Here is a 15,801-nt window from a genome sequence, read left to right on the forward strand (position 1 = left end):
AGCAATTTGATATTATACCATTAGATCTCTGTTACATTTCTTTGAATTATTTTGAATTTGATTTTTAAATTTTACTTTAAAGTTTTGATTAAAAAAAGCCCTTATATGGTACCATTATGTATATTAGCATATTTTCTTTCAGAAGCCAATATGGAAATCTTGCTCAGTGAGTCCATCGAGGAGTGGGAATTAAGATGTATTTCTTTCTCCATTCTCATCATTGGTTTCTTACTCTATACTGTAGTAAAGAAAGTTACTAGAAACATTGCTAACACTTAAATTTTTTTAGAAGAATAATTCCATTGAAAATCAGAAATAATACAATAAGTTATTCAAATTTGGAAAAAAAAGAGGATACCCATTTCATTTTTCAAAAAATATAATCTGTTGGATGAGTATCAATAATTCAGTATGTGGATGCCCAGTGGAGAGGGAAGAGTGTTTTGGTGTTTTATAGGGATTTATTTTTATCTTTTATCCAAATATTAGGAATCTTTCCCTTACTCATCCTTGTTTGGGGAATTATCACATGCTTATTTTCTTAATGTCTGAATCTTTATGTTTTCTGACAAAAGATTTAATTTTTTAAATTATTTAGTGACAGAAGTCATGTGCACTCAGGCAAGGGGGAAATCAAGAATTAAATATAAACTAAATGCTGTGTAAATTTTGTTACAGATTAAAGCCAAAACTGAATTATTACTATCAGCAGAAGCAGCAAAAACTGCTCAAAGAGCAGATCTTCAAAATCATTTGGACACAGCTCAAAATGCATTACAAGATAAACAGCAGGTAAGGGAACCTGATACAGTTTCTTAAACCATAACCTAATGTTTCGGTAGATAAATTAACTGAAAATGTGTAAAAATGATACTCAGTTTTATATGCTATTGGAATTGACTTATTCTCCTTAATTTCTCCCTGAGTTCAGAGCTAGTTGAGTGGCAGATGCAGGAGTCAGACAGATGGAGATAAAAATAGTATCTGTTTTTGATAAAGCTCTACTTGTGTGCAGCTGCGGTTGGGCTTTTTAATATTGTATTTCTCCCATTAATTAGATCTTGGCACAAAGCTAAAATATTTACTTCGAAGTGCCAATGATTGGGAAAGAAGCTAAACTTACACACCTGTTTTTAGGAGGTAATGGGCTGTGATCCAGGTATATTTCCTACCTGGAAGCAGGAAAAGAGCACTCTGTGTTCCACCTCAGGAATGAAAGTTACTCTTTTCTTGGGGGAAGGGATGCAGAAGTTACTCTTCTCAGTAGTTCCATAGAACAAAAACTTCTTATTTTAGGGTCAAGATCAAAATGCTGGTAGATTTTTCTTTCCTTGTACCAGGTAGGAATTTTAAAAATTTACTTCTTGAGAAATAATACTCGTTGTCCATTTCTGCCACTCCTGCCATATGGATTCTCAGGCTAGTTCTAGTCAGAGCTTAGCGCCGGCCTAACAAGCCACAGCAAGGATCTGAGCCATCTGCAATACACGCAGCTCAGCAACGGATCCTAACCAGAGCAAGCCAACCGAACCCGCAACTTTTCCTAGTCATTGTTACCACTGAGCAGATGGCTCCGGTCACTTTATTGACATGTGTTATATCGTTACAACATTTCTGATACCCTAATCCAATCCATTCTCCAGAGCAGTACTAAGATAAATCGTTCAGACCTCTGTAAACACTGAACGTGTGTGTGTGTGTGTGTGTGTTGTGTGTTGGTGTGTGTGCAGAGAAGAGAGAGAGACACCCACCCACTGGTCTTTTTTTCCTTTATGCACATTGTAGCACGTATATGAATGTTGATCTTCAACTTGCTTTTTAACTTACATTATTGCCAAGGACATCTGGAAAGTATTTTCTAAGCACAGCAATCAGTGCCAAAAACTGTAGTGTAAAATGTATTCATAAGAATAACCATAGAAAAGTTTAAAATTTACCTGCCGAAAATATTACTACTAACATTTACTACTAAAATTCTACAGCAAGTAGCTAAAAGAGTAAAACATTTTCAGAAGTATGTCTGATGAAGGGTTAATATTTTTGATGTTTAAAGCACTTTCACATAAGAAATAACTGAACCTTCAAAAGTATACAATCAGGAGTTCCCGTCGTGGCTCAGTGGTTTAACGAATCCGACTAGGAACCATGAGGTTGCGGGTTCGGCCCCTGCCCTGCTCAGTGGTTAAGGATCCGCTTACCTGAGCTGTCGTGTAGGCAGACCGGCTCGGATCCTGCGTGCTGTGGCTCTGCGTAGGCGGTGCTAAAGCTCCAATTCAACCCCTAGCCTGGGAACCTCCATATGCCTCGGGAGCGGCCCTAGAAAAGCCAAAAAAAGCCAAAAAAAAGTATAAAATCAAACCTAAATTGGCAAATCCTCAAGTTCATTAAGAGTCAGTTGCAAATTAAGATAATCATAAAATATGCCCTTACCAAGGTAAAATGTGTGTACGTAGCACTGGAAGGATTGATGTGTGGAACAAGCCACTTCCATGCGCTGCTTGTGGTAGTGTACATTAGTTTAACCTTTTGATGGTGGTAGGGGAGAGGCTAGCGTTGGTAGCATACTCCTTCGCCATCTTTAAGACCTCCCGTATAGGATTTTTCTTATTCTTTAGCTCACCTTTCGTCCTTTATCCTAAGGAATAGTCATAGTTTGCGTCTCTGCAGAAAGTTTTGTAGCAACCTAAGACTGTAAAGTAAGAATTTGGCTAAAAAATGGTCTGTATCAAAAAAAAAACCCAGAAATTTATGTAGTTATGTATAATGATATTTTAGAAAATAATGTCAGTTTCATGATGCATTGTTATGGAAAAACAAAGATTACAATAAAACAATATATAAAGCAAGACCTTTTATTTTAAACATACAAATCAGAAAATAGAGGCTAGCATACAGAGAAGACTAGAAAGAAATTTATCAAAATATTAATAGTGATTATCTATGGGTAGTGGATTTCCTAGTATTTTTTTTGTTTTGTTTTCCCTGTGCAACTAGATATTCCAAATGAACATTATGTTATCATTATAATTAATAAATTATTAAAAAATGCTGCCTTGAACATTGATAATATTTATTTGTGACAGTGTTATTTTACTGTTAGCTTATTTAATATTCTACTGTATCTTTTGGCTCCTAAAGTAACTCTTCCTTGAGAAAGTTAATTGAGCTGTTAGGTATGTAAACTTAGTATCTCAGGCTGTGTATAACTTCAGTTCAGGTCCTTTATATTGGTGGGTAAATTTAACCTTTGATAGACTTATCTATTGTCTTACTCAAAGTAGTTTCTTCAATAAAATTAGAATTTTCTATTTTACTTTAACCGATCATTTGGGAACTAGAGTAAAGTAATCCTTACTGAAGTTATCTTTAATTTTACTTTTCTAAAAGGAGTTGAATAAAGTCACTACTCAACTGGCTCAGGTCACTACACATTTGCAGGATAAGCAAGAATATGGCAGTCAGGTGAAAAGTCATCTTAAAGAATATAAAGAGAAACATCTCTCTTTAGAACAGAAAACTGAAGAATTAGAAGGTCAAATTAGGGTTTGTATAAAAGAAACTGAATTTCGCCATATTTTCTGTTCCTGTAGCAATGTAATTGATGACTCAGATGGAATCTAAGATTTCAAACTTTCAAACAAAGGTTAAGCTGTGATGTAAAAGTTTTAAAAATTAAAAAAAAAGAAAGATTTCTCATCATGGTGCAGGGGTTAACAAATCCGACGAGGAACCAAGAGGTTGCGGGTTCGGTCCCTGCCCTTGCTCAGTGGGTTAAGGATCCGGCGTTGCCATGAGTTGTGGTGTAGGTCGCAGATGCAGCTCGGATTCCATGCTGCTGTGGCTCTGGCGTACGTAGGCCAGCAGCTACAGCTCCGATCAGACCCCTAGCGTGGGAACCTCCATATGCCACGGGAGCTGCCCAAGAAATAGCAAAGAGACAAAAATAAATTAAATAAATAAATAAATAAATAAATAAATATATAAATGGAGTTCCCATCGTGGCGCAGCAGAAATGAGTCCAACTAGGAACTATGAAGTTTCAGGTTCAATCCCTGGCCTTGCTCAGTGGGTTAAGGATCTGGCGTTGCCATGAGCTGTGGCGTAGGTTGCAGATTTGGCTTGGATTTGATGTTGCTGTAGGCTGTGACATTGCTAGGTGTAGGCTATAGCTCTGATTTGACCCCTAGCCTGGGAACCAAAAAAAATTACCTGTGCTTTTTCTTGTTTGATTTTTGAATTCCATCTTTACTTTTAACTTCTTTGTTAAAGGAGGGCTTTTGCAAATAGCAGTTAACATATATACTGGTTCCATGGTATGTGTAAATATTTCAAAGAGACAGCCAACCAGGGATCTACTCTGTAATTATGAGGAACTTATTTTTTGTTTTGCTATATCATTCCTGTCTCTTTCCCTCTTTATTCCAGTATAATATTCAGGGATGGCATATTTCTTCCTATTTTAAACTTTACATTTATACTCTTTGGGTTTTGTTTCTAATTTAATATCATTTAAATTTATTATAATTTACACTATGGTAAACTTCTTTCTTTAATACAACTCCAGATGAAAGTTTGGAGCTAAAGAGATTAAGTGGCTACACATATGAGAGAAGGATTTGACCTGAGTCCCTTGTCCTTTAAATTAAAACTGCTGTAAGTTAAAAATTTCTCAAGTTACTATATATATAAGTTATACCTCCACTGTCAGATAAAGCACTTCTGTACAACTGTAGAATCCTGGGCTTTGAATTTGTATACATCCACATCCACATCAGTATAACGTGGAAGAAGAAAATTACATTTTCAGATCTTCTCTGCATTCCTTTTTTTATTTTCTTTATGGTCAATAACATGGCATGACAAATTACTCGACATAATGGTTGAAAAAAACAAAAAACTAATTTTTTAGATGAAGGCGTCTCATGAGAAGTCTATTTAAGTATCTTTTAAAAATAGTTATTTAGAACCAATAATATTTATTGTAACCTATCACAACATTGGATATTAGATATTTTTTCTAATCATTGTTTTAGGACGTATTCCATCTGTTACATAGAATTAACATAGTTACATTGAGTGTCAAATATAAGCCTTGAGTAAGAACTACAGGTACCTAGATTGGCTTATAAAATATTTAGGGCACAAAATTTTTTACTGCTATACAAGAAAATGTCTTGCTCATAGATTTTTGAACTATGTACTTAACAGTTTGACTTTTTTTTGGCTTCACCTATGGAATGTGGAAGGGCCTCAGCCAGGGATCAAACTTGCACCACCGCAGCAACCTGAGCTGCAGCAGTGACAATGCCGGATCCTTAATCTGCTGAGCCATTAGGGAACTCCTGACTTTTGTGAATTTGTAAAAGTACCCACAGTTATATCTACATGAATGACACAAAAATCACACTGTGAAGAACAATGATCTCTAGATGAAGAGATTGAAGAAGCAAAATCAGAAGTTTAATTGGTTTTATGTTTAGGGTCAATAGGTGTTAATGAGAAGGATGACATGACAACTGCATTTTAGTTGTGAATAGTTCTAATTATCTCAGTATTATTAACTGTGATTATAAAGGAGTACATATTTTAAGTGGGCCCATGTGTGAACCTGTTACTTAGTTTTTTCGGACTTTAGTTAATAAATTTTACGCAGGTAACAAATATAATTATTTTAAGTTTTTCTCTTAGAGTTAATTTTGAAAATTAAAAACTCAGTGACTGCTTCTCCTATAGGAAGCCTGCTGCTAGGTTTTCTTAAATATTCCATGATAAATGGCAGCTTTATTCAGTGAAAGCTTCAGAGTGTATTTTTTATTATAACAGATATTTTTGGCTATTTTTGTGTGTTATGTCAACACCAGTTTGAATGTAAACAAAAGTGGTATAATGTTATAGTAGATAATTGACATTAAAGTTGTTATTATATTTCTTCAATAGAAATTGGAAGCTGATTCACTTGAAGTTAAAGCAAGCAAGGAGCAAGCTTTGCAGGATCTACAACAGCAAAGACAACTGAACACAGATTTAGAGCTTAGAGCTACAGAATTGAGTAAACAAGTTGAAGTGGAGAAAGAAACATAAGCTTAATGACTTAAGGGGGAGCATTGTAAACTAAGAATTAACATATTTTTAAGATTTCAATTTTATCATCACATCTTTAAGGATTTACTTGATTCTATAAACTGCTTATATTAACATGAATAAAAATAAATCCATATAATATGGTTAAATAGGAGGGCTTGTTACCAGTCACATTTCAGCAGACTTTGTCTTTAAATGCCAAATATTCCATTCCGACTGTGTTGACGGACTTGATCTGTGGCAAGAGCATGAAGATTTTTGACTCTCAGTAGTAAAGATGGAAGTTGGGTGCGTGGGAAAGTTACCTTTCAGAGAAATGAAATAAAACCCATCAATAATTAAGTTGTTTTACACCTTCATGGTTGCATCCTTGTTTTGGGAGGGATGACAAAATTTTTTTGTTCTCATATCTAGTACATTGGGTCCTGATACTGTGAATTTGAGGATATACAGGTGCAAATGGCATTTCTTCTCACTGATAACATCATAGTTTCCAGTGCTGACGTTTGGAGAGTACACCTGATCCTTTGTATCACCCACTAACTTGGTTGTCACCTCTGGAAGCCAGTCATGTGTCTTTGAAGGTGACCTCTGAGTTGCTTCTTGTTCTCTTTCCCAAGGACACTTATGGGATCAGTGGTTCTTTCCACTTCTACTAAGGTTTTTTTTGTTTGTTTTTTTGTTTTTTCCCTTTATACGAACATTTCCTATGTTGGGTCCTGCCTTTCTAGAGTACTACCTAAGAAAGGCAAGCTAGGTAAACATATCTAGAGTTTGACTAAACCCTCAACCTTGGTTGAAAGGCTCAGCCCACATAACAGGGCACAGGGCCCACCTTTCTCAAGGGCCACTGATGCTATTCAAGCCCACCAACTTCCATCTTATATTTTCATTCCTCTGCAGTTTAATATATTTTCAAATATCTTTTGTGATTTCTTCTTTGATCATGGTTAGTTAGAAGTATTTTGTTTACTTGTCAAATATTTGGGATTCTTGTAGATATCTTACTGTTACTGGTTTCTCATTTAATTCCACTGAGGTCAGAGAACATACTCAGACTTTTCAAACTGTTTTATTTAGGGCCCAGTATATGGCTTATCTTGGTTAATTTTCCATGGGTACACATATGTGTTGTTGGGTAAAGTATTCCATAAATATCAATTAGGTTGAGGTAGTTGATAATATTGTTCTAATCTTCCATATCCTTGCCATTTTTTCCCTTCTGGTCATTTCTATCAGTTTCTGAGAACGGAGTGTTAAGGTTTCCCAGATCATGTGTGGTTTTTTTTTTTTTCATTTTGATTTGTTTTGTTTTTTTATTACTAAGTGACTTTAAAAAAACAGCTAAGTTTTGCAGTCACTATGAAGGCCTTTATTTCTATTGCTGTCTTTGATTCACATAGTCATATGATTTTATAATAATTATTTGTGGGAAAGTTAAATAGCATAGTGAATAAATATATCAAGTCCTAATTTCAAGGTTGCTTGACATGGATTTTAATTATATTAAAATGGTAAAGTAATAATTAGTACAATGACTTTTCTGTTTAGACCTTTAAAAATCAGTGCGGTACAGGATCCTATGAATGTAGTTCACTTTTCTAGCTACTTTTTAGAAAGTAAAAGTAAGTTTCTGGGACTAAAAGTTAGAAATTTTCAAGGTATATGTGCAGCTCTGGTATTGTATTAATACCTAACTTCAATTATGTGGCTGATATAGCTTTTAATAATCTCTCTTTAACATATTGTTCAATTTATAGTAAGTACATTGATGGTAAAATACACTAGAAAGAGGATACATTCTAGAAATACTACTTTGCATCTGGTTTTATTTTCTCTTTAGAAACTTGTTGATCTTTAATATGTGCTTTTCCTTTGATATGCATATAAACATAATTGTATTCATTTTATGAAAAGAGAAGTCTTTAACTCTTACAGCAATATGTGCATTTCCTTATTCTTATAAATTTTTACTGATTTAGCTACAGAAAGCATTTTTTAAGGGGCAAATAATAACAAATCTCTTACATAATCTGCTAGGTTCTAAGATTACAATAAATCTTTTGTCCTTCCTCTATCTGAAATGAGATATTCTTCTATTTTTTTCCTACTTACCTTATGTGTTTTGAAGTTTAAGTCGTTTCAAAGATATAATGTGTTTTATGTTTTCAAGGAAGGAGGCAAATTTCTGTATGTTCAGGGGTTAATAGGTTCTTTAGAGTACAGGGAAAACTTTTCTGGCTGTCGTAGGCTAGGTTTGCTCTATGCACAGTTTTCTTTGGGGATTAAGTCAGGGGCGTTAGATGGTCTTGACTTTACCACTAATTTATTTACTTGAGGTAAATCTTCTTTATCTGTTAAATAGTCAGAACAGATGTTCTACGGCATTTTTTTGGTTGTGTGGTTTTATTATTTTTTGACTAAATTTTTTTTGCTTTTTTTAAAAAAAAATTACAGTTAATTTATAATGTTGTACCAACTTCTGCTGTACAGAAAAGTGACCCAGTCATATACATGTATATATACATACACACACACACATATATACATATTACTTTTCTTATATTATCTTCCAAGATATAGTTCCCTGAGACTTGATATAGTTCCTGTGTTATACAATAGGACCTCATTGCTTATCCATTCTAAATGTAATAGTTTGCTTCTACTAACCTCAAACTCCCAGTCTGTCCCATTTCCCCTTGGCAACCACAAATCTGTAAGTCTGGGAGTCTGTTACTCTTTTGTAGATAGGTTCATTTTGTGCCATTTTTTTGAGGGGGGAGGGGCTGCCCATGGAGCTCCTGGGCCAGAGATCAGATTTAAGCTGCAGCTGAGACCTATGCCTCAGCTGCACCAATGCTGGATCCTTTAACCCACTGTGCTGGGCCAAGGATTGAACCTGCATCCTACCAATTCCATTGCGCCACAGTGGGAACTCCTGTGCCGTATTTCAGATCTGCGTTTAAATGAAATAGGGTATTTGTCTTCCTCTTTTTTCTTAATTTCACTTGGTATGAGAATCTCTTGTTCCATATGTGTTGCTACAAATGGCATTACTTCATTCATTTTTATGGCTGAGTAGTATTCCATTGTATATATGTACCATATCTTCTTAATCCATTAATCTGTAGATGGACATTTAAGTTGTTTCCATGTCATGGCTATCGTGAATAGTGCTGCAGTGAACATGGGAGTGCATTTATCTTTTTGAATGAAAGTTTTGTCTCGATATATGGCCAGGAATAGGACTGCTGGGTCATATGGTAGTTCTGTATTTAGTTTTCTGAGGAATCTCCATATTATTGAACCTCCATGGTGGTTGTACCAATTTACATTCTCACCAACAGTGTAGGAAGGTGCCCTTTTCTCCACACCCTCTCCAGCCTTTGCTATTTGTAGACTTACTAATGATGGCCATTCTGACTGGTGTGAGGTGGTACTGGCTTGATACATTAAATTATTATTTTTACTTCTTAAGGATACAAAAAAGTTTAAAAAAGTAATAATTTATTTTGAATGGTAAATTAGAGGTGATAAATTATGCATTATTAAATTTTTTCTTAAATAGCATATCCAGTACAAAGTTGGATCTACAGAAGAAATCTGAAGCACTTGAAAATATTAAGCAAGTGCTTACCAAGCAAGAAGAAGGAAAAAAAAATCCTTAAACAAGAAAATAGAAAATTTAAGTCAAAATGCAAAAATGCAGCAGGAAGAATTGAATAACAAAATTCAAGCAGCAGTGACAGAACTACACAAAGTGAAGATGGAGAAAGAAACTCTAGTAACAGAGCTTTCTGGAGCAAAAGAGGAATTATCAAAAGTTTCTGATTCTTTGAAGAACTCCAGAAGTGAATTTGAAAAGGAAAGTCAGAAGGGAAAAGCTGCTATATTAGATATGGTTAGTTGTTTATATTTACTTTTTTTTTAAGCAGAAGTGATAATATTTAAAATGTACTGATTCTTCTGCCTAATTCATATTTGACATTTTCTTTTTTGCTTTATAGGGCCACACCCATGGCATGTGAAAATTCCCACAGGAGGGGTTGGATTGGAGCCACAGCTGCAGGCCTACAACACAGCCACAGCAATGTGGGATCTGAGCTGCATCTGTGACCTACACAACAGCTCATGGCAATGCCAGATCCTTAACCCACTGGGTGAGGCAAAGGCCAGGGATCAAACCCGTACCGTCATGGTTACTAGTTGGATTCATTTCTGCCAAGCCACAATGGAAACTCCTAAAAAAAAGATTTTCATGTTACTTTTATGTTCCTTTCTGTTTGGAGAAAACATCTATCTGTACACATTCCCTCTTAAAGTATATGTGATTATTTTTATTTATCATTTCAACACTTTCTTTTTAAGAATTTCCTTGCTTCCTTTTTTTTGAAGCATATTATTCTACGTTTAAAATAGCATAATTTGGAATTACCTGGTGGCTCAGGGAGTTAAGGATCCAGCATTGTCATTGCTGTGGCTTGGGTCATTGCCGTGGTGTGCATGGGTTTGATCCCTGGCCAGAGAACTTTTGCACACCACAGATGTGATCAAAAAAACCAAACCATATCCACAACCACATAAGTTATTTAATTTAATTAATTCTGTGACAAAAAATGTGGCTTCCAAACCAAAGTTTTCTAAAATCTTGCCCAAATACTATCTAAATTATTTATTGTGACTCTTGGTTGATGATTGAAACACTTAGCCTTTTCCTGTTCCTCCTTCCTTACTGCTATAATACTTGCCTGTTTTTATTAATGAAATGGGATTATTTTGTCCCATCTTCAATGATCAGCAATTCTGGTTTATTTCCTTCTAACGACCTTATAAGCTTGTAAACCAAAAGTCTTATTTTACTACAGATATTTTCGGCATAATATAGTTTCCATTTTTTTAGGAGAAAACCTGCAAAGATTTAAAGCATCACCTTGAAGTACAGATAGAATGCGCACATAAGGAACAGAATGAACTGAAAAACTCACTTGAAAAAGAGGAGCTAAGATTTTCTTTTTCTGTAACAAAATATGTTATAGCATAATAAGGTATTTATATTTTCAAAATATTTTCAGTGATAATTAGGTCAAAAGAAGGTTTATTTCATTTGTGTTCTACCCACTACTAAAAAGAGTTAACCTAGTTTTTGATAAGAGGCCTAAAATAAAAGTAGTTAATTAAAGATGGAAAATTGAGTAATCTAACTATAGAGTTATAATTAGATAATTTAGATTAAGGCAGACTACTATGGATAAAAAAAGTCTTGATAGGCTTTCCATAGAAATGAAATTTTAAGGGCAATTTCATGGACATTGATATTAATATATTTGATAATGGTTGTTTAACAATGAAGAGATTTGTTGGCGTTCCTGTCATGGCTCAATGGTTAACAAACCCGACTAGTGTCTATGAGGATGCAGGTTTGATCCCTGGCCTCGCTTCGTGGGTTAAGGATCCAGCGTTGCCATGAGCTGTGGTGTAGGTTGCAGATACAGCTTGGATCTGCTGTTGCTGTAGCTGTGGTGGAGACAGGCATTTACAGCTCCGATTTGACCCCTAGCCTGGGAATCTCCATGTGCCACAAGTGCGGCCCTAAAAAGACAAAAAAAAAAAAAAAAAAAAAAAAAGATTTTCTGTGGTTAATACTTCTGTTGTTCTCCATCAAAAGAAGCAAGAGTATAATATACATTAAGCGAGTATAGTAATATGTTGCTATTTTTTCTGAAGGCATACCTCCAGCAGCCAGAGTCCAGGCATGTAGCTTTCTAGAGATCTGATTTGATAAAGTAGTGAAACCTGGTCCTGACACATCTGTAGTGTTGTGTTCTGGTTGTTGCTTGAAAGAAGACACCTGTGTTTTAGATGCCAACATGTAACTGGCAAAATTATGGTGGTTTAGTGTATAAGTTCTGAATCCAGATTGTCCAGATTTATATCCTGGTTGTGCCACTTAATAGCTGTGCTGTCTTGCCTTGTCTTAGGCTGACAACTTGATCTCTCTGTGTTCCAGTTTTCTCAGTAGAAGATAAGGCTAATAAGAGAATGTTCACTATAGAATTATTTTGAGAAATAAATTGGTTAATATATTTCAAAGTGCTTAGAAAACCAGCTTAACAAAATAAATGGTCAAATGTTAGCTATTACTTTGTCATTGGTTATCATAACCAGTGGTACTTGTTAATCATTATTGTTATACTACCTGATTCCTGCTTTGCACAAAATATTTCCCTTTGTGTTGGAGATAAGCTGAAGCACTGAATTTTTTTCAAAAGTTACTCAGAATACGGTCAAATTGCTCAAATTATGTTCATAGTGAAATATGCATAAAACATGAAACATGACCTTAGCTAGAAATGTCGGAGAATGTGTAGTTCTCCTTGGCCACAGAGGAACCTCTCTTAGCTTCTATATGATGTCTAATTTTGAACAGAACTATATCCTAGTAGATTGTAAAAAGAAGGTATTAACAAAATATTCCTCAGATCTCTAAATGACAAATTGTGTGCGGTATAGTTTAGTTTCATCAAATACTAAACATATTTGCCAAAATTATTTTGGTTTTATTGCAGTTAATATGAAGCTATCCTTTCTGATGGTGGCTAACAGGCTCAGGTAGCATTTGCATATCCTTGAAAGGCAGTAGACATTTCAGCAATCTAGAGATGAATGCTGTTTTTCCCTATGTTATGATGTAAAGGAATAGTCCATTTCCAAGCTCTATCCAAATATATAAGTTAAAAAGGAAAGGAGGATTAAACAAATATTGAAGATTAATTCAGCATGCCATCTAATAGTGTATAGTGTCAGTCATGAAAGCTCTGTGAGGACAGGGATTTTTCTTTTGTGGTTTACTAGTGGATTGTTTATGGCCATCAGACCCAGTAGTTTCTACTTAGAGTAGTGCTTAGCTTGAAGTAGGGTGAATGGATAAAAGAATGCTAAACAGATTTTTATTTTCTTTTAGACTTCTCATCAGTTGAAATTGGAGTGCAATTCAATGCAGGGACAACTAATGCAGGCCCAGAAGAGTTTAAAACAAAAGGAAAAAGAAGAACAACGACTTCAGGGTAACAGAAATGAGTTAAAGCAACTGACTGAACAGAAGAAAAAGCAAATTGAAGCACTCCAAGGAGAGATTAAAAGGTAGTGATATTTGTTTTCTTTTTATGGGAAGATAGTGATATTTGTTTTCTTTTTATGGGAAGATAGTGATATTTGTTTTCTTTTTATGGGAAGCAAAATTGTGCATTGAAAATAGTAACATGATAATTAACACAGATGAGGTGCAACAAAGAAAAATTTATACATGCTCAAATTTTTTGAAGTTAAAATACACAACTGTACTTCTATGATTGACTAAGTCTGGATTTCCATTCACTGTAATCATGTTGTTCGATAATTCTTATAACACTAATCATTTGTTTGATAGACAAAACTTTTTGTAAAATAAGATACAACAACATTGAGAAAAATGTATAAACATCTCTAGTGTATTAGAAAATTTTAAAGGAATTTAGCAATAAATTATCCTTATTAAGGGAAATAATCAAGATAAAAAATCACAATGTGAGATATATTTATATCTACTATAACGTATATAATGTAGGTTTCATATGGTTATAATTGTTTGATACTTTTAAGTTAAATCATAATGGTTTTTATTTCCAAACCTATGATAAGTTATTATTAAGCATCTGTTCTTCATTCTTAAATATGTTTTAATATTTGTCCAGACCAAGAGTTGATAAAAGTGGAATGAACTTAGTGTTTGAACAAAATGAGGTTTTCCTCATGGTTGTTCTATGTTAATTCATGCAGGGAGAAGGGAGATATAAAATCCTTAATATGTAGAACCAAATACTTCATAGCATTAAGAGCTGGCTTGTCATATTACTAGAGGAAAAAAAATAACCCCACAAATACATTCTTTTATGTGGACCTCTGTTTTACAACCATTATTATGGCTGCTTTACAAAAGAGTAATTTTCTAATGACCCTTTATTCTTTTTTTGTGTGTTATCATATGTAATCAGAAGTCAGGATATAATTATCACAATATGTATTTTGGTTTATGATTTGATATCTTGAGTTCATTTGTTTTTTCAAAATCCATTAGCCTCAAGAGTTCCCATTGTGGCTCAGGGGTTAAAGAATCTGACTAGGAACCATGAGGTTTCAAGTTCGATCCCTGGCCTTTCTCAGTGGGTTAAGGATCTGGCAGTTGTGGTGAGCTATGGTGTAGGTTGTAGACGAGGCTCAGATCTGGCATGGCTGTGGCTGTGGCATAGGCTGGCAGTTGCAGCTCCAATTAGACCCCTAGTCTGGGAACCTCAATATGCCTTGGGTGCAGTGCTAGAAAAAGACAAAAACAAACAAACCAAAGAAATCCATTAGTCTCATATTAAAGTATTCCTTAGATCATTTTTATAGCACCTGATTTAATAAGTAAAAAGTCTTAACAACTATTAGCACATTTTCTTTTTTTAAATTACTAGCTACAACAAGATTTCTTCCAGATTTATGGTTAATGTATATTTCTTCTACTTTGCATGGCTTTACTAGATACCACCTTAAGAATTATGAGATTTAGAGGAAGTGTTGTTATCAGTAGTTGTCTTACATGGGTCTGTTAAAACAAATATACCATAGACTAGGTGGCTTAAAACAATAAGCATTGATTTCTCAGAGTTCTGGAGACTGGGAAACTTAGAATAAAGGTACTTGGCATAGCTAGTGTCTGATGAGGGTCCACTCTGGCTTGTAGACAGCTGTATCCTGATATGACTGAGAACAGTTATCTCATTCCTTCTTAGAAGGGCACTAATCCCATTCACAAGGATTCCACCCCCATCATCTAATGATCTCCCAAAGATGCACTTCTACATACCATTACATTGGGGATCTAGGCTTAAACGTGCATTTTGGAGACATTCATTCACAGTAAGTAGTTCACTTATGCTAGTGCATGGATGCCAGAAAAAGGGACACAATTTTTAACCCTGAGGGAGTGCTGGGTGGATATCCAGTCTCTAAATTAGTTTTGGAATTTGGAGTAACTAGAGAATCATTGAGAGGCAAGAGTAGTTTGGCTTTATTGAGGAGCAGCATAATATCCTGGAAAGAAGGTAAATTTTAGAGTCAGGCAGATCTGAATTTAAATTTCATGTTATACGTATTATTAGGTTTATGGTCACAGGGAAGTGATTCATCTTTCTGAATTAATATAATGGGGTCATAGAGTTGTTGTCTACTCTGCCAGTGTCATGTTGCAAACAAAATAGTTGTGGGATAGTATATGGAAGTAGGCAAGCTGTGATCCAAGACTGTCAGTGCGCACGGCAAACCACACAGTGATGGTCTGTGGAAACTTATTAGTGGGCCACAGGGAAATAGGAAAAACAGGGATAAAGTTTAGGGTATAGATGTGTATGTGTACATACACTATATATAAGACACACATGCATATACTTCCTTTTTTTTAATGTGATTGTTTGGGAACCACTGAACAAGGATCCAGCACGGCTGTAAGTTATCGGTTCCTACAGCAACTTTATTTGAAACCTAATGTGGGAATACAGATTGAATAGGATATGGCCCCTATTCTTAAGTAGCTTATAATTTAATGAGGAAGCTGGTATGTAAGGACAAAGAAAATTGTAATAAAAAAGAGAAAAAAATAGAGCTCAGTAGAAGTTTTGGCTGGCTTTTTAGAGGAGCTGGCAT

General features: G+C 34.8%; 1 protein-coding gene across 1 annotated transcript in view; it reads left to right on the forward strand.

Moving 5' to 3' along the window:
- The window catches only part of EEA1 (early endosome antigen 1), a 125,308-nt gene that overhangs the window by 92,710 nt on the left and 16,797 nt on the right, over nt 1–15,801 (forward strand). Inside the window, 7 exon segments of the mRNA XM_021091260.1 lie at nt 679–792; nt 3,388–3,543; nt 5,938–6,077; nt 9,650–9,731; nt 9,734–9,982; nt 10,982–11,085; nt 13,045–13,221. Coding sequence (XP_020946919.1) covers nt 679–792; nt 3,388–3,543; nt 5,938–6,077; nt 9,650–9,731; nt 9,734–9,982; nt 10,982–11,085; nt 13,045–13,221 — 1,022 coding nt within the window.

This window comes from Sus scrofa, chromosome 5, assembly GCF_000003025.6.
Source record: "Sus scrofa isolate TJ Tabasco breed Duroc chromosome 5, Sscrofa11.1, whole genome shotgun sequence".
Classification (NCBI taxonomy): Eukaryota; Metazoa; Chordata; class Mammalia; order Artiodactyla; family Suidae; genus Sus; species Sus scrofa.